At 41.8% G+C, this 21,698-nt stretch overlaps 1 protein-coding gene across 2 annotated transcripts; it reads left to right on the top strand.

Moving 5' to 3' along the window:
* Positions 1 to 1,679: 1,679 nt before the first annotated feature.
* serinc5 (serine incorporator 5) lies at positions 1,680 to 21,404 on the top strand. Of its 2 annotated transcripts, none has more exons than XM_046387237.1 (12): positions 1,680 to 1,836; positions 10,390 to 10,557; positions 13,511 to 13,689; positions 13,929 to 14,011; positions 14,646 to 14,739; positions 15,472 to 15,683; positions 15,985 to 16,077; positions 17,324 to 17,450; positions 17,965 to 18,034; positions 18,209 to 18,245; positions 18,816 to 18,960; positions 19,928 to 21,404. In XM_046387237.1, the coding sequence occupies exons 1-12, from the start codon at positions 1,810 to 1,812 to the stop codon at positions 20,070 to 20,072; spliced, it is 1,380 nt and encodes a 459-aa protein (XP_046243193.1). In that variant the 5' UTR covers positions 1,680 to 1,809; the 3' UTR covers positions 20,073 to 21,404. The 2 variants fall into 2 exon arrangements, with proteins under 2 accessions (XP_046243193.1, XP_046243194.1); XM_046387238.1 differs by lacking the exon at positions 1,680 to 1,836 and adding an exon at positions 2,030 to 2,230.
* Positions 21,405 to 21,698: the final 294 nt, after the last annotated feature.

The raw sequence follows: 21,698 nt of genomic DNA, 5'->3' as shown, positions 1-21,698 counted from the left end.
GCTGCTGCCCATTTTGGTTTTCTGTCAAACAGGATCAGATTAGAAGAAGAAGAAGACGACGGAGGTGGGGAGAGCATGAGCATATCAGCAATGAGATCCCTTAAGTTGTGTCTGATTTATTTTACATTTTTTACATTTACAAAGAAAACCAAACATATCTGTGGAAGTTTCAACGTCCACTTATTAAGCGCGACCACATTTTGGGTCTGAGCAGAGACGTTCATGGGTTTGAGGTCATCGTCCACCAAAAGTTCCGAAAGTGGATGTTCATTGTGTTTCACACCTATTTATAAATGTTCACAATACAGCACTGAAAAGGGGACACTGACTTTTCTGTGGCAGTGGTGGGTGAGTACAGTGTGTGTCAGTGTTGCATGACTGGGTCAGATGACACATTTGGCAAATAGCAGCACAGCAATGGAGAGATACAGTAGCAGCCTTATCAGCTCAGGCTCTTTTACAGGCTGTTGAATTGGCCACTGCTTGAACAAACACGCGGCCCACATGCTGTTACAGAATATGAGCACAGGGTTTGTGGTGGTGGTGGTGGAGGAGGGAACGTGAGTACTTGCTCATATGTCTGAATCAGTACGATATGCATGTGGATGGAACTTGATCAGGATGATGAAGACCTTGAGTGAATAATACGGCGTGGAGCCTTATGTAACGCAGAATTTAATCAAAAGATCCCAGTGTGCGCAGTTATTGTTGTGTGGGAGGGAAGATGAAGGTTGTCTCGTGTTTTTTAGGGACTACATTTTCTGGTCAAACATTCTTCTTTTCTCAGTGAAGACAAAACTTCTTTGCTTGCAATGTGGTGTAAGATGTTGTCCTTACACCTGACAAATATTTCACAAATGCAACAGTATTTTTTAGTGTCTCCCAAATCTCTGTAGGCTGAGCACTTGTATGTACTATTCTGGGGCAAGTTGGTCTCACTAGTCTGTTGCTGCTTTTGACTACTTGGGGACAAAAATTTGGCTACTTAAAATTTTGGCTAAACTATTGGCTATTACATTAACAATTAGAATTAATCAATGGTAGTCATTACAGCTGTTGGAATTAGTTTTAGCAAGGCCATGAAATAAAACTGCTCCACATGTAATGACAGACATTGTCTCATATAAATTTAGCGGATGTTAGTCAGGTTTCATTAAGATTATAAGAACTTTTACACCTATTATCAATAAGTGTCAAATGATTATTTCATTTTGATCCAGATCACTGGACATCCAAGCAGTACTTCTTTCTTTCTGCTGTGGAGGAGTGGAATGCCATGAAATATTTAAATCACATGTAAAGTCATAATGTAACATTCAAGTGCCCTAATAACTGTAAAATAACCGCCTGCACTCCCTTAAGCTTCCTCGATGCTCTCATCATGCCTAAAGGTTCACAGCATCAGCTTATCTCTCTTAGACAGCATCCATAGGAAAAAAAAACATCTTATGGCAGTAGCAATATTTAGAGCAAATAATGATCTTAATTTGTGTTGTTTCAGGCTGTATGAGTGGAGGTTACTGCGTTTGAGGCGCTTTGGCTTTTTGTTGGTGATGTGCAGTGGGAGGAGGGACGGGAGGAAGGAGAGACAGCGGCGGCGACGGCAGGCAGCGGTCAGGCGGGGTGGAGGAGGAGGAGGAGGAGGGACAGCAGCCGCGTCGCTCTCCCTGTGCTCTGGCTGGTGCTTGTGCTGCTGCTGCTGCTGCTGGTCGTGGTGGGGACTGGAAGAAGAAAGCGGCTGAGGAAGCGACGAACTCGTCTTAATCTGAAACGGTTTTTTTTATTTATTGTCACTTCCCCGACCCCACAATGTGTACTCCGTGTTGTATCTCGCAGGTGAGGAACAATACTCTGACTTAACTGCTGTTTTTTTGTGTCTTATTGTCCAACGGTTGAAGACGATACAATGAACCGATACAATAAAGCGTTATGCTAGGTCGACTGTTGTTTCAGTCTTGTTTACTCTTTCTGTCGACATCAGTGAGCCGCTCACCGACGACTAAATCGGGTCGGTGGCTTTTTTTGTGTACGTGTGTGTGTGTCGTGGTGTTTTGTCAGCCACCGTAATTCATCAACAATATGAAGGTATTATCACTCCCTCACTGAAGTGGCCGAATAACTTCACTGTAGCAGCGTTATAGCCGTTGGGAAAGACAAAGACAGACAAACGAGGCAACCAGCTAACACGTTCGACGTGGACTGACTGAGCACTCGGTACCTGCCATCAAAAGTAACGATTTGAATGTGTTTATGTTACGTGCGTTACGGAAACGCTGTGGCTTGTCGCGCTTTTGTCATCAGAATTTGGTGGTAAATGTGATTTTGTCGTGGTTTCTTTCCTCCTCGGTGATGTTAAGGCACCGTTGAACTCATTTTGACGCCAACCTCTCCAGTTTAAAAACGTTTTTACGTTGGGTTTTGTTTTTTTTTGTATGTGTGTGTGTGTGTGTGTTTTTTAAACATAGCCAGACAGCTTGTACTTTTACACAAACTGCATATCCTTTTTGTAGAAACGTCATGGTTTCATTTTCGTGTGAATGAATTGGTTAAGGACAATAAGTTGTATTTTACAGTTGCAGAAATACTTGTAACAGCTAGTAGTTTGAGCTGCTTTTTTTTGTCTCAGATGTTTTAGATCAGTTGTGAATTTGCATAATTATTTATAACAAGCCGCGTTATAAACTCATAGACGTATCATGGTTACTTTAACTGGTGAAACACTTGGTCAGTTAATCTGGTTTTCACTGATAATTAGCTGACAACAACAGTGACAGCAGATAAATCTTCTAAAACAAAGAGGTTGTTCGAGCAAAAGCTTGTGGCTTGCAAATATTTGCTGGTTTCCTTTGTTTTCTGTGATAGCAAATTGAATGTAATTCAAGAATTGAAAATTGTGATTGACATATTTCAAAGTTTAAAATAACCAACAATTGAATCAGTAGTCCAAATGAAATTGTTGGTGGTTAAATTGTTTGTGTTTCTGAATTATGTGGGGGCAATATGAAGCTACAGAATTACTTTGAGACAGACGGGCAGCTAGTGGATTATGTAAAGTTCGAGAGGGTTTTCTCCAATGCTGAGAGTCTTCTTTTTCAACTAGCAGATTGTTTCTGACCACAGGGTCACCACCGCTGAGCCGGGTTCTGTTCATGAATGTAATTACACAGACATCTCCCTCATCCAGGGAGAGCTCCCTTGTATTTCCTGTTCTTTTGAAAGACAGGGAATGATGGAAACGGGGAAGGATTAAGAGAAAATGAAGGCCAAACAATAAGATCAGTTTTGTGTTGCTGTGTTGGTGGTGTTTTAATCCCTGTCACAGACAGCCCATTTAGTTTTGTTGCTATCTCTGTTTGTGTGTATACTTCTAATTAACTTTCTTTTTTTCTTTTTTTCTTTTTTTTGCATGTGCATATATATGGCCCTCTTGAAGTTTGGAGTGGTCCAAATTGATGTGTGGTCTGCTAATTTCCTCTTTGGCTCAGAGGTGGAAATTAAGGGAGGGTGGGCGCTGTTTGGATTGGATTTGCAGAGGAGAAGGCACAGAGTGGAAGCAGCTCGCTCATTGTTCCTCAGTGGGAGCAGAGATGTATGCCATGTCATGATAGGATGGCGGTAGGCCTTAGCTCAATGTTGAGTTTTGTCCAAATCACCGCAAGCTTTGGCTGTGATTGTGGGACAGAACTGAAACCATGCAGGTGTCTGGAAGTGGCACAGCTATGGCCAGGGAAGCTTGGCAGGTTACATGAGTCAGAAGGGCCTGGAGGATACTAGACACTGCTGTTCACTAAGCTTTCTCCCTGATAAAGTGTCCTTGAGTAAGACATCAAGCACTGCACTTACGCCCTGGACTCTGTGTATCCAACGGGGAGTTTTTCACATTGCACAGCTCTCCTCTAGTTCACCGTGCTTTATTTCTCAAACATCTGTGGCATTCTTGCCTTCATCAAGATAGAGAATTGGGAATTGACATGTCAGTGGTGGTTTGAAGGCTTGTTGCTGAGGTCATGTTACGGACGGGCAGGTGATCCCCAGAACAGGTGTTGATGAACTGTAAAATCACTTGACTTGTAAAACTAAGTGGATATGGCCACCTGTAGCAGGTTCTTCCACAAATTCCTGATCCAGTCGCACAATTACAACAACTGGTCACCTGCGTCCATGTGAGACATCAGCTGTTTTCAGTGTCCGCTTAGGAATTTTGCTGTGGCCAGCAGCGGCAGGAGTTTGTTTTCCCACGGGGACATCACTGGCATTCTTCCACCTCTTTCTGTCTCTCTCTGAACAGTTCCTACGGCAGCAATAATACCTCCCTCAACCTCTCCATTTTGTTTATATGTGGAAGGGTTGAAGGTGCTGATGCAACCGTGTGAAATGCCAGCTGACTCTTTACACGGTGCCATTAGTATCAGTTGACTTACGGTAAGGCTGCGGCTGGTAATCGCGTGTTCCTGTATGCGAATCTGTGCAGCTGAAGCCTGACACAGGCAAACAGTAACACTTTGGGAAGTGAAACATGTCTCTTGGTAAACACAGCATGACGCGGGAGTAACCTGTTTATCTGATCTTCGTTGGTGCTTTGACTGTCTTCCTTTTTCTTGTTTGGTCTGTTTCCTCTGGTTATTTTTCTGACGGACTCCTTTGTGTGCATGGGATTGTTTCATTTCTGCCCTGTTTTTCAGCTTTTCACTATACCTCAGTTCTTCTTTGTCTCGGACTTAAGTTTCTCTGTTGGTTGTAGCTAAGGGCTGTATTTGCCAAGAGAGAAGCAAAGACCTCCCTTTGTGTATAGAAAACAGAGCAATGATACATTTTTGCTGTGTGTATGCAGCTGCCTAGCTATATGGACAATAGTGGAGCTGTCAGTCACAATGTAAGGGGAAATGGAGTAGGTCTTCAGCTTAACCGAAGTTGTGCTTGAGAAAGATTCTGTCTGTATCGTATTGTTTTAAAGTTTTTTTGTTTTTTTATACTCTGCCAGTTTCGTCTTGCTCCGTTGAACTCTCAGCATTGTTGTAATTTGAGATAAGAGGGTGTGTCTGTATTTTCATCTGAGTTGTTGTCGGTCTGTCATGATTCATTGTGGTCAGCCCTATCCAGTTGCCTCTATCATTAAGCTGTAACTAAGAGGGAGTTCCTGCAGTTGAAAAGCAGCTACATTTGGAAAACAGAAAGTACCAAAGTAAAGAAGGAATAAGTGGGAATAAAGGGAAAAATATGAATATCAAATGTGATGAATGAATGAACAACCACGCTGATGTGCAAATCAACCTCGGGTTTATACTCCCACTGATTCAACCATCAAAATTGTCATGGCTTATATTTTCAGTCAGGTTGTTTAGACAGTGCACATCTCAGTCGTGAGTCACGTCCGTCTGAGCTGCCATGTCTTTCCACATAAAAAGCAAACATGAAAGTCATCATCTCGTATCGGATGATTTCCCTCTGTTCTAATCTGGAGAGGGGAAATCTGTGTCAGCCACAGCTGGAGCAGACCAGTTCTGTAGCCTGGTGCCACATTTCACTCAGAAATTTGTACTTGTTTTGGAAATTGTTGTTTTAAAATGCTTATGTTTTTGTATGTAGACTAATGCATCGAAATATATGATCAGATTGATTAAACTTACAGTCATTTTCATAATTTATTAATTGTTTTGTCTGTAAAATGCCTAAAATTATGAAAAATGCTCCCCAGAGCCCCAACTTCAAACAGCCCAAGACTAAAAAAAAAAAAGGAAATCCTTACATTTAAGAACTGATTATCTGCAGTTATTTCTCTTTTGATCAGCTGGGGCAACAGAAGGAGGTGGTGAAACTGATTTGTTTGTGACTTGTGTAAACTGCCATCTCTCTTCATCTCTTCCATATGCATGTGGGGTGAAACAGCTTCAGGCTTTCTGAATGCCATACCTCAGTTGTTTTGGGTTTTTTATTTAATCCAAATTTCATCACATTTCCTCACTTCTCAACCTGTAGAAACTTGACTGGTTAGGAGGAGAAAGCCCTTAACTGGCTCTCTATTCACCTACTCCCCGTTGAATCTCCTTTGCTGTGCTTACTGCAACATAGTGAGTGACCTATTTTTGCGATTGGTCTGTTTGTATTGCGTCAGCAGTTTTGTTTGCGTGATGATGTGCTCCGGAGTTTACCCTTGAGTGTTTGATTCAGGCTGTGCTTGCCACTTCCTGTTTCTTATTTAATACTGCAGTTCCTTTCATCATTGGAGGGTTGAGGATAATAAGGCAGTAGAGAATGGAGGAGGGGGGAAAACATGATAATTATCATCAGTGCTCTGTTAAACAGCTCCCAGTCTAATCACAGATGTGGTCTTAGGGTTGTCTGCTTTGTACAACTATCGCATTTGTTGATTAAGCATCCAGCTGTAAGTCCCCGTTGATCAGTCCAAGGTTGTACAGAACCCACATGCCATTATTCTGAATGGCATGTGGGTTCATTTCCTGAGGGATTTCTCACTGCTGGGTCCTGTCCATCCTCTCTACATAAAGGTGGTTCCTGTGTGCTTTGAGCAATATCGTCTTTCTTCTGACCCCTAGAATAGCCGGAACGTAGCCAAGCATTAGGGTGTGATTGATTTAGGGTAAAGGGCAGCTGACCGTGACAAAGAAAGGGTGAAGACAACAAGAAAGAGAGAGAGACAATAAGCTTCCCAAGTAGCAGGAGAGAATGGAGGAAATGAGATGAAAGGAGTGAAACAGAGCTTCAGGCTGAGTGAGAATAAGACAGCCCCTTGTCTCTCGAGAGACTCAGTCACAGCTTTAGCCGAAGGTTGTGGGAATCTTGGCGTACTTTATGTTTGATGAAGCTGGGACAGGGTATGCCCAGCAAGGTGCTAAAGGTCCATATTTTCTGTTGCATGAGATGATGATCTGTGGAACGGCTGGCTAGAGCAATGTGACGAGCTAGCAGGGGGGGTTGCTGGTGATATTGAAGTAGGGGTGTACACGAGACATGCTGACCACCTGTCGACATGCTGGTGGGGCAGGCGGGCAGTGGAGGAGGGGGGTGGCCGGCCCATGAAGTGGGTAGGTTCAACGTTGGTTACTATGGATACTCTTTTTGTATCTGTGCATAGCGGAATTCCCCGAGACATTCTTCCCCTCTCCTGGACCCCCCACTCCTGCCATCGGCTCTGCTGAAGTTTGCTGTTGGCCCCCTCATTGCGTGAAATCCGCTGGTGAAACACCCCCTAACTAATGAAATCTAAATAGCCTCAAGACCTAAATAATCCTGTTTTTTTTTCCTACTTACTTTCAGTCTGTTGTGGTTAATTAATTGCCCATTGAGAAAGACATGTGGGTGCAGCAGAGACAAAGGAAACAGCTTATCCTGTTAAGCTGTGTTTTGTTAAATGGCGAGCAGGGATCACATGTATGTAACTCGGTTTAGATTCAAGGTTAGAGGTCTGTGTATGCATATAAAAGCAAAAATATGCACATGCTGCCTTGAAGACAGAATCTCTTCATGTGGACTCTTCTGTTGTACCTCAGATATGGTAAATTGTGGGCCCGTGTATAAGCTTGATGCCCACTTCCACAAACCATGAATGGATATTAACACAACCCTCTTGAATCCTAATTGGGAAGATGGCAGCTCATACAAAGAATGAGATTATTTTAATTTGCTCCCCACAGCTTAACTAAAAAATCTAAACCCACCTTCCGTGGGTGTGTGCATTCACACATGCATGAATCTTGAATCAAACAAAGGGTAATGTTTTTCTCAGCTCTGAGAGAGGACTGGGAGGAAACATTTTTCGAGGTTGGTTTCATATGAGAGTGTTTTTAGAGAAGTGTCAAGCCGACAACACACAGCTTACCATTTTAGAAACCCTTCCTCACCTCAAAAAACAATTAAGTGGGCCATCGAGATGAGAGTACCAGGGAAACCTCCGGACAGCAGGGAGGCCGGGCCATGTGGGCAGAGAAGCAGCTTGATCCTCCGGACCATGTGCCTGCATGGATCCACGAGTCTGCAGCATACCACACATTACTAGCATCTGGAGCGGAACGCAACACATCAGGCAATGTTGCACACTGGCTTTACTAGATCAGTACGCCCTGGCCGGATTACAAACCCCTGCTTAGGCCACGCTCACAGACAAGGGCTGAGATTCCTCATATGACTAAATGCCAAATTGAATTAATTTTGCAAGGATGCATTAACAGATCCAGGGAGAACGAATGTGTTCATCACTAGAGGATCATTGCTGGAATCCCACGTCGTCCGGACACATTTGAGCTGTACCCTGGTGGCCTTAACTCTGACAATGTAATTACAACACTTCCAGTTTTAGTGCAGCTGTATTTATGTATCCTTTGCTGTCTTTACTGTCGCTTGTTTAATTAAGCTAAAAATGTCAAATGTAAAAAATATGAGCTACAAGGTGCATACAGGAACTACACAGTTCCACAGTTATGCAGGCATATATTGGTATACATTGATATAATATACACATTTTAAAAGACTGCATCTAGCATATATATATATATAGTGCTTCATTTGTCAGACTGACCATTCAAAGTTGCTTTGCAACACAAGCCAGCATTCACACATACGTCATACACTGACAGCAGATGCTACCAAGGTGCAAGGTGCTACATGCTCGGTGACCGTTTACACACTCTCTCACATCAACGACTATGCCTTCGAGGGCAATTCGAGGTTTTATGTGTTGCCTAAGGACACTTCAACAGGCGGTCTGCAGGGATCGGGAATCAAACCGCTGACCTCCTCACAAGTGGACAACCCGTCTGCCTCCCTGACAAATCAGACCGTATGTGGTAAACACTAGTTGGTGCTCCCTTTTGTTACAGGAAGAGTTAGCTGTGGCCTTAAGTCACACTTCTGCCCAAGGACCTGACGCCCACCAGCTGCAGTTGTTGATAAGTAATCACACATTCACCCATAACTTCCTGCCTCTCACCTAAAGTCATAATAATAGTATTTAGACACAGGCTTTCCTTGTAGCTCAAACGGACTCAATGGTCCGCCATCCAACAGTGTACCACACCTCGAGTGTAGACCACATCAGAGGAAGTTCACCTCTCACCACAGCAGTGTGTGTTCTGGAGGCTGAGGGTTGGGAGGCTTACATAAGCAGGGTGGGGTGACTACAGAAAGACATACTGTATAATTGTGGAGCCATTCCTAAATAGAACACAGGGCTTGTCCTTATGATACTGTCCTCCTGTATGAGGGCTTGTCAGAGGAAACAGAGTAGGCTTCTGTGACTTCTGAGTGTGTGTGTGTGTGTGTGTGTGTGTCTTCAGACAAGACTTCACTGTCTACATTGATCAAGGGTTGACACAGTGAAGGAAGGGGAGGGATTTGTCTGTCGTCATAGAAACCATCAGCGAACAAAGTGATAGTCGGGTGTCTTCTGTTGCAAGTTTTAACCTGTCTAGTAAGTTGTCATAATTTTGTCCTCGGGGTCAGACCCGCAGCAAGTTAGTAACTGCTGCAGGCTTGGGAAAGTTGAATCTCTGGAAAGTTTTAAATGTTCCAGAAGGCAACAGACCCTGTCACACATGACATTTTTCCACGTCTGCAAATTTTGAACAATCTTTAAATAAAGCCTTTGATGTTCTCTAAGTGCTTCACCCCTTTTACCATAATGTGTCGTGCAATTATAGGGCGATATGTGAGCCACTAACCTTGTATTAAAAGAAGAAGTGTTTTTTTTTCTTTTACTAAGAGGACACACCTTAAGACACTACGGCAAAAAGTATGTCATTTCTTTAGTGTTGACTTCTAAACTGCAGTGTTTTACATCTCTGTTTCTGTCCATATTATGTCCATCCAAAAAGAGCAGATACGTCCTGCCTTTTCCTCATAAATATTTTTGGTGCAGTTTTGTGGAGTTTGTGGTTCTAAATTGAATTGTCTGAGGACAGAGGGGGGATGATTTTAAGATTATCATTGCCACACTGATTATACAGCCCCTAAGGTGACTTGACTTGTCTCCTGAAGGACTATTAAGCATTATGTTCTTCTGTGTAACCTTCAATAATTTAGTATTTTTTGCTCCCAGAATCTTATTTTTATTTTTTTTTAATAATTTTTTTTCTAATATACTATATAATGTTATTGATGTAAACCTTTTGTTCTGACAGAAACACCTTTTGGTCTTGTAGTAATTTGTTGGTCTTGCGGGGTTTTTGTTAGCTTTGTTTCATCTCCAACCAGGAAGATCAAAGTGGAGTATCTGTAGCTAACAATTCACACTTATCCCTGGCCCTTCTGCTTCCATCTGCCTCTTAAATACATTATGACTGCATCAGATGGTTTATAATGGTGTGGAAAATGGTGAAAGTGACGGTAATGTTTTCCCCATCTCTTCCTCTTTCCTCCGTTGTTCTCTTTGTGCAGCTGGCCTGCTGCTGCGGCTCGGCAGCCTGTTCGTGCTGCTGTAACTGCTGCCCCAAGATCAAACAGTCCACGGGGACCCGAGTCATGTACGCCCTCTACTTCCTGCTGGTCACCATCATCTGTGTCATCATGATGTCCCCCACTGTGGAGCAGGAACTGAGAGACCACGTAAGTAATATAACCCTCTCACTACTCCGTGTGCTCACACACACACACACACACACATATATATATATAAACACCTTTCTAAACTGTGTGAATTACATGTATATTTGGATAAATACTTGAAGACATTGAAAGTGTTAATTTTAAGAAGTTAGGGAGGAATAAACAGAACAGAGAAAGCTCTCATCTGTGCTCCAAAACGCCTTCAGTTTAAATGGAGAGTGAGTGGAGTGGTTTTGAAACTCTCAGTCCTGAAAGCCTTTAATAGGTAAGTGCCTCCATAATACAGTGAAGATACCTTGGTCATAAGTTAAAGGTGAAATTGATTCGGTTTAACTCAGATTAGAGGTCATGATTTCCTATATGTGCACATGTGTAGGTGTCACCATTTGGTCAAAGTCTCGGCCAGAGCTGTCGACAGAAGGGAAATATAAGTCAGCTAGCTGTCAGTTAGTTGCTTTTTGTTATTAATATTATCCTCTTATCAAGAACATTTTAAACATATCAGATTTTCACAGCTGAAATCAGGCTTGTCAATAATACAGGAGGAGGGAAACATTTTTTTAAATTTCTGTTCAGATGAGTTAATCCAGGTGTCAGAGCTGAGCCGTGGCTCAGCTGAAGTCCGATGTGCCCTTACAAAGTGTGCTCATTTCTACTCCTCCTTGAGGAGTTGCAGGCATTCAGATCATGCCCTCCACCATTTCACCAAATTCTGCTTGTTTTTTTTTTTAAGTTTTTACATTCCTGGCACAAACTGCAGCATAGGTGGGCAGGACACACTGATTCTTGATGAATGTTTATGTGTTTCTGTATAGTAGCCCAAGAGAATTTGTGCTCTCTTTGGCTTTGAGGAGTGGGATTGCCTTGCACCTCAGCTCTTACATCTACTTAAATATCTGCTGCTTTCTGATTGTTAGAAGTCGTAGTAAACTAACCAAGCTGGCAATAACCCAAGTACTGAGACGTGTTAAATCGCTAACATTGAGACAAAAGAGTGTAACAGGTTTGGTGATAGAAAAAGATACAAGGAAAGAGAGAGTATTTGTTATATGTTATACACACTTAAATACACTCTTCACAGATATGTTTTGAAAACTGGGTGTTCACTTGTCAGATTAGCCAACTTTATGTCTCCGTTCCTCTGAACAGAAGAGAATTTCAGACAAGATACTAGTATTGCCATGTCAGTGCTAACAGACAAAATGAAATCATTCATAACATTGCTACTGGCAGAGCAGACATTATTCTGCTTTGCCTGGCGATCCCTTGGAGGCAGGAGTTCAGGCTGGTAGCTTTTTGTTTTTAACTGCCCGCCTTGATGAAGGAAGAAGATGCACAGGAGGCCTGCTTGCTCTCGCTTTTGATCTTTACATGCAGTATTATTTTCAGACTGTGGTTGTTTCTGAGACATTCCAACTCGACTGGAAGTCTTCTGTGGGTACTGTGGTTTTCTGCGGTGTAGTTATTCTGGCCATATGAGTGAGACACACTGTAGCCACAGTCCAGCACAAGGTGTGAGAGATGATAATACATTGTTTTCTCATCCTTTTTGTCTGTGTCGATACTGATAGTCGAATATCTTGAAAACTGATGCTCCCGTGTCAATGTGCAGTGTGTAGTAGTGTACACTAGATAAGAAGACAGAGTGAACAGGTAGTAAAGATTATCTGACTCTGTTACTATGGTTGTGACTTCAGGCTTCCTCAACTCAGAGCACTGTTTGAAGGCAGTGATATTTTCCCCAAAATCTTCCTGTCCTGTTTTGTCTTCTCTTTTTCTCTGCCAGTGTCCACTGTACAGTATTAAAACGACCCCCCCGCCGTGGGAGGAGAACCCTGTAAAAGGCCCGTCCATACACAAAATGGCCTCTGATAGCCCCAAGCAAAGCCTGCCGAATTACACCCACATATATACACATATACTCCAACACTGTCAGTCACACACTGAGCTCTGTGGGAAGTCCCAGCTAAGAGAGCAGCCATTGTGTGTATGAGAGTGCTGGTCTTTTTTCAAGAGATTTACAGCTGTCTGAAACAGCCGGCCCCTTTTCCTCTTAATCACTGCACCATGGACATGCTAATATGGTCCTCAACATGAGACAAAAGCTCCAAAATGGGCTTTTTCCTCTATGTTGTGATCTGGCTCTGAACTGAGCTTCACACTGAGGTGATGACAACTCAATCCACTGGCATCCCACCCATGTGTACAACTTCAGGACACAGGATGAAGATAATCTGCCAAGACAAAACATTTATTATCTGAAAGTGAAGATCTCTCTCAGAAAAGGAGTTCTGTTTGAAAAGCGCTTACATTTGACTTTGCTTCACATCTGTAGTATTGAGGGCATCAGAGAAGGGAACAGATATTTGAGCCTCCTTCCTGTATTTGTCATTTCAAAGACCGTCTCCTCTGTTGGCACTGAGCCATTAAATCACTTCCACTTTCCTGCTGAAGGTCTGCAGTAAAGTCCTTATCTACTTAAAAGACTTGCTCTCCTTTTCTTGTTAATGCAGTTCACTGTATGTTGAAAGAAATTTTTTTGAATTTGCTTTAAGACAGATCTGCCAGTCTTTCTCTCTCGCTCGTGCTCTCTTTGCTTTTTTCCTCTTCCCAGTCCCTCTGACTTGCTGACAAAAGGCGGTTAATTTATTCATCTGTGTCTTTTGTGTGAGTACACTGACAGTTGGTTGTAAGGCCCCTCTAACAGCCTGTAGAGAACGAGGGATGAAAGAGGGCTTCATGGAGAGAAAGAGGGCTTGTTGTTGCTGCCTGTTCTCTCTTTCTTCTTCTTTAGAGGCGTGACGCTCAGAATAGATTCTATTGGATCCTTTTCTCTGAGGCCGCTTACTAGACAAACACGAGCAGAGGTGTTGTTGTTTTTTGTCGTTGTTGTTGTTTTCAGCACCATAATGATCTAACTCAGGCATTTTGGGTTTGTGATTTTCTCATTCAGATCCCCTTCTACAGTGAGCTTTGTCAGAAGATGAATGCGGGGGAGAACTGCAAAACTCTGGTTGGCTACTCTGCTGTTTACAAAATGTGCTTTGGTATGTCCTGCTTCTTCCTTATCTTCTGCCTCTTCACCATACGAGTCAACAACAGCACAGGCTGGAGGGCGGCCGTACATAACGGGTAAGCCAGCCTTGTTCTTCTTCATGTTCTCCGTTTGCCCTGTCAGTAAATAAACACTTTACATTCATCTATAATATCAAGTGGCTTTGTCTTTCCACATAGTCTGTATTTCCTGCATTACACAGTCAAAATTGTGACTAAGTCACGCTGAGGCTGTTCTGTCTGAGAAGTCTTTGTTTTATTCATTGGTTTTACAGTTTTTGTAAGACCTTTAACGTTATCTTTGCTTTGAATGTCAGGTTCTGGCTGCTGAAGTTTCTTGCGCTGGTGGCTTGCTGCGCTGGAGGCTTCTTTGTCCCAGAACAGGAAACCTTTCTGGAAGGTAAAGAGAGGATACTCAACAGCAGATCTGCAGCGCTTGATTTTATTTATTTATTTTTTTTCAGCTGGCATTTGTGATATATTTTGCTAGATATTTTTCCGAAATATAAGTACTGTAGACAAGGCAAGAAATAAGAAAAGGTTTATCAAATCTGGCAGTTCACAGTAACACATCATCCTGAGTTGCCTGTTGGTCTGATCTCACTTCTCCTGGTCTATAGATAACAAACACATACATCACTGGGACAAGCAGATACAGTGCTTTTTTTGTTACACAAAAACATAAAACTTAATATTTGGTGCATATGTTTAAGAATTTCACATAGACAGCATTTCACAAAGATCAGTTGGAAGAAACAGTGTAAACTTTGTTGTTTTTAAAAGGGAGTTTGGGTTACTTTTCCCACAGGCAACAAGTAGTAACCTGTACACTGTAGGTTACCGTTTTGTGTATTTGTACCATCAATAAAGTGTTGTCTTCTTTTATATTATTATATATTTATCTATTTTATAATTGGTGAAATCAGTTGAAATGGTGTGTTCAAACAGCTGCTAAATGCTGGCACTTTCTACAGGGACGAAGCTACTTAATGGATGAACGTTTTCCTTTTCTGTCCCTCCGTTCAATACCACAGTGTGGCGCTACGTAGGAGCCGTTTGCGGGTTCATTTTCCTGCTGATCCAGCTCATGCTGTTGGTGGAGTTTGCACACAGATGGAACACAAACTGGTGAGAGCAACATGTCTTCTCTGCTTCTGTCTCTCTTTTGGCTTTGTAACTTGGTGTCCGGCTTCCCTTACGTAAGCACGGACACTCGGCAAATAGGAACAGTGCAGTGCTTTTTATTTGTTCTTGAGAAACTCAGAGGGTGGGACATATTCTTCTGTGGGGATGTTATTTGGATGAAAAAAGTCTTGAAAGAGGGAGTCATGTAGCTTTGTGTTTTTGCTGGTGGAGGGGAGGCTTTTGGCAGCAGGCCGGGCCTTGGCAGATTCACAGGATGCATATGGCTTAAGAGTGTGCACTCAGTTTTCCCTTCCTGTCCCGCACAGAAACAGGCCTACCGCAGCAGATTCTTTGAAAAACCTTTAATGGTTTGGTAACCGAAGCAGTAAATTTTTAACATTTCAGTACGTATTGGTATGCGCACTTGGATCCAATTATTTCGTTTTTTAGTGAATTCTTAAATTTCCAGACCAAATAAAAATGAAGTGAAAGCACTTAAGCAGCCATCAAGCTATCATCTCGTCTCACGCAGGAATAACTCACAGAGTAAAATTTTCTCTTTCTCTGAATTTATTTTTTAGGCCAGTCCTTCCCGTGTCAGTTTTCTTTGCCTTTCCCCCCTAGTTCACTTGGATCTTTTTTTTCCACATTTACTTTGCTTTACCCTTTTTAATGTTATGTTTTCCCTTTTTGCTGTCCGTTTTCTCTCCCTGCCACTTATCTTTCTATCTGCAGGAGTTCAGGAGTAAAGTACAATCGTCTCTGGTACGCAGCTTTGGCCTTCGTGACTCTGATGCTGTTCACTGTTGCGGTGGGAGCCGTAGTCTTTATGGCCATATACTACACCGACCCTGAGGCTTGTTTACTTAACAAGATCTTCCTGGGCATCAATGGCAGCCTGTGCCTCATGGTCTCCCTGTTGGCCATCTCCCCATGCATACAGAAACGTGAGGCCCTGTACTCAACAACAACAAACACATTATCTCGTTTGACTGTGTAATGCAAATGAAAATACAAGCAGTTGCATTTAGGTGGTGTTTATAGAAAGCTGCTTGAATTATAGCAAAGAGAAATTCGCAAATAGCGACACATTTGTGACACATCAGTTATAGTATGTCGATAGAAAGTAGCAATAAGCGGGAGTGTTGGTTATGATACTTGCAGTATTTTATAAACACATTTGCACCAACTCAGGAATCTATTTCAGTATCGCTAGTTAAGATAATATTCACCTTTGTGTCCCTGCAGTGCAGCCCACATCAGGCCTTCTGCAGCCTGGAGTCATCAGTGTGTACGTCATGTACCTGACCTTCTCAGCCTTCACCAGCAAGCCAAAAGAAAGTGAGTATGAGCCGACATCCACCTCGACCTGGTGGTCACAGTTGCTGCGGGATATCAGCTTGGATCAACGGGTGTCATTTGTGTTGAATCATGGGTTTGGCTTATTACAGTATTGCAACAGCACACAGTTTCCTTAGTAGTAAAAGCAGAACAAATATTTGTTTACCGAGACAGAAATACTGACCATAAAATGTGCAACAAAAGTGCACATTTGATATTTCAAGGGGTTTGCTTTTAAATAGAAAAAGGAGCACATCTTTAGTTGTTTAAAGTGGCCTGTGTTGTTATGATATATAGATAGATAGATATATCTATCTATATATCTATCTATATCTATATCTATCTTAAAGTGGCCTGTGTTGTTATGGTGTTTTAAGATTTTCATTTTTTTGAAGGGATTACAAAAAGTCTTATGCGCATACCATGACGCAGTGAGTTGTAATAATAAATACTGGTTGTAAGCCAACTGCCTGAAATAAACCAACAATAACTGAGACACTAAAACAGACACTTTAAGAAAAGAGGAACACCTCTTGCTTAGAAGCCAGAAATATCATTATTCTACTTCCTTTATTCACGCATGAACTGATTTATACTCTATCAATACATTGTGATAATGTGCGCAAAGTGATCTATTGTTTTACAGGGCTTGGTTTCCTTTGTGGTTAAAGTAGAGTTACATGCATATTTCCTCCTGTCTCAGTTGATGTTGTTGCTTGGAGTGAAAGATGAGGCATTCTGCACATCTCCTCTGTGAAACGTTGTTTTATTACACTCAACAGTACGAAACACAAACTTAAACACAATATAACAAGGCCTTTTGAGGATAAGGTATTAAGAGCTCCACTATAAAAACATAAGAGAAAGTTGTGATTTTTAAAACATATTACTCTGCAGATACTGAGGCACATGTTGATTTCTACTGTGCTCCTTGTTCCGCAGTAGTCGTCAAGATAATACTCTATGCTGAGATGCCATTCTAAAGATAATCTTATCATAAATATTTAATATCAGCACGTGTCTACTTAATAGTACACACACAAGTATGCTAGGTACTGTTATTTGTTATTTAGCCTGCTTTTATACATCACTGTATGTCGTACTGTCTCCCTGTTTTCCCTTCCCCTTCTTCTCTGTGCCAAAATACACAAACGCTCGTTGCATCTTTCACAAACTCCCCGCTCCTTTCAATACTTCGTCCCTTCATCGCCTCATGCGTCTCTGTCTGCACATTGTTTCTGTTTAGTGGTGGAGAGGGATGGTGTGAACACAACCGTGTGTGTGTTTCCCTTCAACTCTGGGACGGAGGGCGACAAGAAGATTGTCACCGCAGGGGGAACAGTTATCTTGTTTGGCTGTGTCCTTTACTCTTGGTGAGACACATACACATCTCTTGCTTCACCCTTTCCTGATTTCAGTGTCTGCGCACTTACAAACCAAGTTTTCCTGTAATATTATATTACATATAATACACACATAATATTATACCTCTTTTTTGTATTATATCATTAAATTTACAGAGTTAAGAGATTATCCAAACCTACAATCCAAAGCCATTAACAGCAGCAGTGTTAGAGACTGTAGCGACAGAGACAATTTTTGTTTTGATTGGCTGTGACTCCAGAGAGGCTGTGCGTGATTGGCTGTGGCTAAACCAAGGATGTGAGATATAAGAATCATGGCTTTTTGCGCTTGTTCACATGTGTTTCCCATCAAGTGGGTGCATCATGTCTCTTGCGGTCATTTCCTGGAGAAGAGTCTGTAGCAATATGAAACTGCTAATTACTGGAAAAATACAGAGCGACAGGATTACAACCTTTCTTTCCCACCATCTGTCTTAATATTTCATTCTCTATTTCCCCTCCCCCACCCCACCCCTCCGTCTAGCTTGACGTCCACCACCAGGCGAAGTTCTGCGGCGCTCAGAGTGTGTAGAAACAGTGAGCCAGAGACTGAGGTAAATGCACAAATATGTGTGTGTGTAAATGAAATGGTCAAATAGTTTAACAGGGCTTGAATACACCCTCTGACCAGATGGCTTTATCAAAACACAATGATTAGGCCCAAGACACATAACGTGTGTGTCTATTCCAGTTAGGTGGTAACTTTCATGTTTTTCTTTATCATGCAGAGAGCTCGCTGCTGTTTCTGTTTTGGAGAGGACACAGGTAAGAAAAGTCAAGTCAAGTCAAGTCAAGTCAAGTTGGCCCACACTCTCATGTCCTTTTTTTCCTTGCCTCTCTCCTCCCCCTGCCTCTCCAGCCTGTTGGCGTGTAGGCATAAGTCCCCGGTCGTAGTGTTTGCACACAGAGGAGCTATGCTCATTACTATTCCTCAGACAGATTGAGGATGGTGAGAAAGTATTGGTCAGCAAACATAGATGATGTCACTGTTACTAGGAGGTTAGTATGACACAGTGAAGCAGCACCAGTGGGTGAGTGGTGTTGTGGGAAGGCTGACACTGCCCCCTGCTGGAAATAAATCACTGTTATCGTGTGCTGCAAAATACACCCATCACAAATTGTGTTTAGCACCAGTAGTACATTCTATTTATATACTACTTGAGAGTTGCATATAATTTGAACTAAACAGTCCAGAACAACACTGGACTCTTATATCTTTTCTCCTGACTCATATCACCTTAACTGCAATCAACATTTTAAACATTTTCTCTAATTAAAAAGAATAACTCGCCCACATCCATCCACATTTTACATCATTTAATGTGTGCTTTTCAGATGACTATGACGAGGAGAAGACGGGTTCAGGCCAGAACGTGGTGTATGATGAGAGAGACGGAACCATCTATAGCTACGCCTACTTCCATTTTGTCTTCTTCCTGGGATCCCTCTACGTCATGATGACCGTCACCAACTGGTTCCAGTAAGAATCAGAATTCCTTTATTTATCCCCAAAGGGAAATTCTTAGAAGTGTTAACTCAGTGTGATGCACTTTGTGGTTGTGGTACGACGTTCTTACATGCGTGCATCCAGTTAATGTGGATGATTGGACTGATGTGATCATTTGTACAGTATAAGCCATAGGACTGTCCCTGCTATAGTTCTGATGCTGTATTTACCAAACATGCTATGAAAAAAAGCAAGTTTCAACAGGCCAACTTAGAAGAAACTCATAAAGGGGCATGTCAGTCCAAAGCATTTAACGCTAAAACTAAAAAGAAACATTTTTTGTATATACACTAGATACACAATGGATCAAATGACTATGTAAAAGGCTCGTAACTACTAGTGATGAAGCCACAGGAACTTATCACCCAACTTTGCAACATCTCTGTGGTGATCTACAACGTATTTCAGTCCATTCTTTGTTTTTGCAACCCACCAATTAGGTTAATTCACTGCTCTTTAGCTTTGTTTTTGGGCACAGCAGGCAACTGTTGCCCCGGTGCTGCCGGCCAAACATCAACAAAGCAGACTAACAAATGTTAGCAGCTAGCAGGTGTAGAGAGTCGAGGATTTGGCTGTTAATGAATCAAATGTTTCCCACTGGAGTTGGTGGTGAACAAAGCACATATTTGACTTGCAGTGACTTATGCTGCTTCATATCAGCTGTATCATATCGGCATATCAGCTTTCTGTACAAGTTAGCTGTATCAACTTGAAAAGGTGACATGTCTTGAATTTTCCTCGGGATCAATAAAGTATCTATCCATCTATGTCGGTGTTCATTACATCTTGTCTTTGCTGCCCCCAAGAGGCAGTAAAGTTATTGCAGTTTGAGACTGTTGAGGCTGCAGGTTTTGACTGTTGTTACTTGGTTGATTACCTTTAAAATCAGCCCCTCTTTCTGTCTTTGTGTAGTTCCCTCACTGTGTGCTCCCTTTTGCAGTTATGATAACCATAAGATTGAGAAGCTGTTGGATGGGAGCTGGTCTGTGTTCTGGATCAAAATGGCCTCCTGTTGGGTCTGTCTCATCCTCTACATGTGGACCCTCATTGCTCCCATGGTCTGTCCGAAGCGCTTTGAGGCCTAGCACGCACATCACTGTCAGGCTACCCTGATTCTTGGGATGTGGCCAGACAGAAGCTCTTACGCTGAGCCAAGGGACCACCACAACCCCCCCACCCCCACCCCTCCTTACCTTGAAACACAACCCTACACTACTCTCAGCGTTCGAAATGGAGGATTATCTGTTGCCTTTTGTTCTATATGCTAGTGTGTCTTTTACTTTTGTTTTCCAATGTTAAGCTGTTAATACCCTGATGGTAATTGTGTTACCTTTTACTACCACTTATTTCTGGAGTTTTATGTTACTTACAGGTTTGTAATTACATGAAGAATCGTGGTTACATTGTGAAATTTGAAGTATCACACCCACATAGATTCCTTGATAATTTCAGATTTGAAAGCATACTTTTAAGTGTTTCCTGCATGTGTCAGTTTTTCTTGGATTATTGTTGTTAATCTCAACAAGTCATCTCAGTTCTTTACAGTTGGACCATAAAGTTGTAGCGAAGTTTGGGGACAAATTTATTTCAGGTTAGAGATATTACAGGAGAAATTGTATTTATTTAAGTATGTCTTAAGTAATCATTTCGTGAGTGAATGTGGTGTAAATTGAATTAGATTTGTCCCTAGCTTTGTTTAAAAACTCATCTCTCAGGCTGAAATGTAAGATGTGTATGTTTATGCTTTGTTATGTTGCGCCCTTTTGTAGACGTTTTCTATGCAACAGAACAAGCTCTTTCTTTTCGATGTTACAGACACTCAGTGTTGTGAAGTTTCCACTTGGATCACAAGCATATTGTTTCAGACTTTATTAATGCCAGTGCTCCCTTTGAGCCAGATCTTTTCTTGGGAAATTCCTTGTCATTTGTACAACATTTCCAGACACTGTCATTGTTGTGCAGGGCAGTGCTCTTCAAATCAACCTGCCTTACGTAACAGTGACGTTAGTGGAGTGCCGCCTCTCTGGAAGAGCTGCAGTGACACAGATGGGAAACTTTTGCCAAAGGTAGAAGACAACAGACTACTGTTTGGTCAGTTGGGAACATTAAGTGTTTGCATGCAGAGACACATAAATCAGCTGTTTTCTGTACAGTTATAAAGGCTTTTTGCCTCATCTTTGTTACTCGTCTTAGCTCATAATGGTGGTCAGAATAAGGTAGCATGAATGCTTTTATTAGTGAATTATTCAACACTGGATGTTGAATTTACTGCCGGATTAAAATTCACACAAAGACCTTCACCTGTTTGTTACTTATGTAACTACTTTCTTTTGTAAAAAAATACAACATATTGCACATTGTCAGCTGAAAGTCATTTGTTTCTCATTCATCATCAATAAATCAGTACGTTCTCCTTTTGTCTGAGTGTATTCCTAATATGTTTTATTATAAGTTATGTGTATGATTTGGTTAAAGTTCTGTGACCTGTGGAAGATTTCATTTGAATGATGCTTTATATACCTGCGAATTGTGTCTTACAGTTATGGGAAACATTGCTTCATTTTCACTATTGGTATGAATGTACAAATGGTGCTCAACAGCTTTGATACCAAGCTACAAAAAACATCTTAAATTTGACGATAAGACCCACTGTGAAGGCTGTGTACTACCATAACATATGAACATTTTTTGAACAAGTAGTATGTTTGAAA

The sequence above is a fragment of the Scatophagus argus genome, chromosome 4, assembly GCF_020382885.2.
Source record: "Scatophagus argus isolate fScaArg1 chromosome 4, fScaArg1.pri, whole genome shotgun sequence".
Lineage (NCBI taxonomy): Eukaryota > Metazoa > Chordata > Actinopteri > Scatophagidae > Scatophagus > Scatophagus argus.
This window is presented reverse-complemented; position numbering and strand designations above follow the sequence as displayed.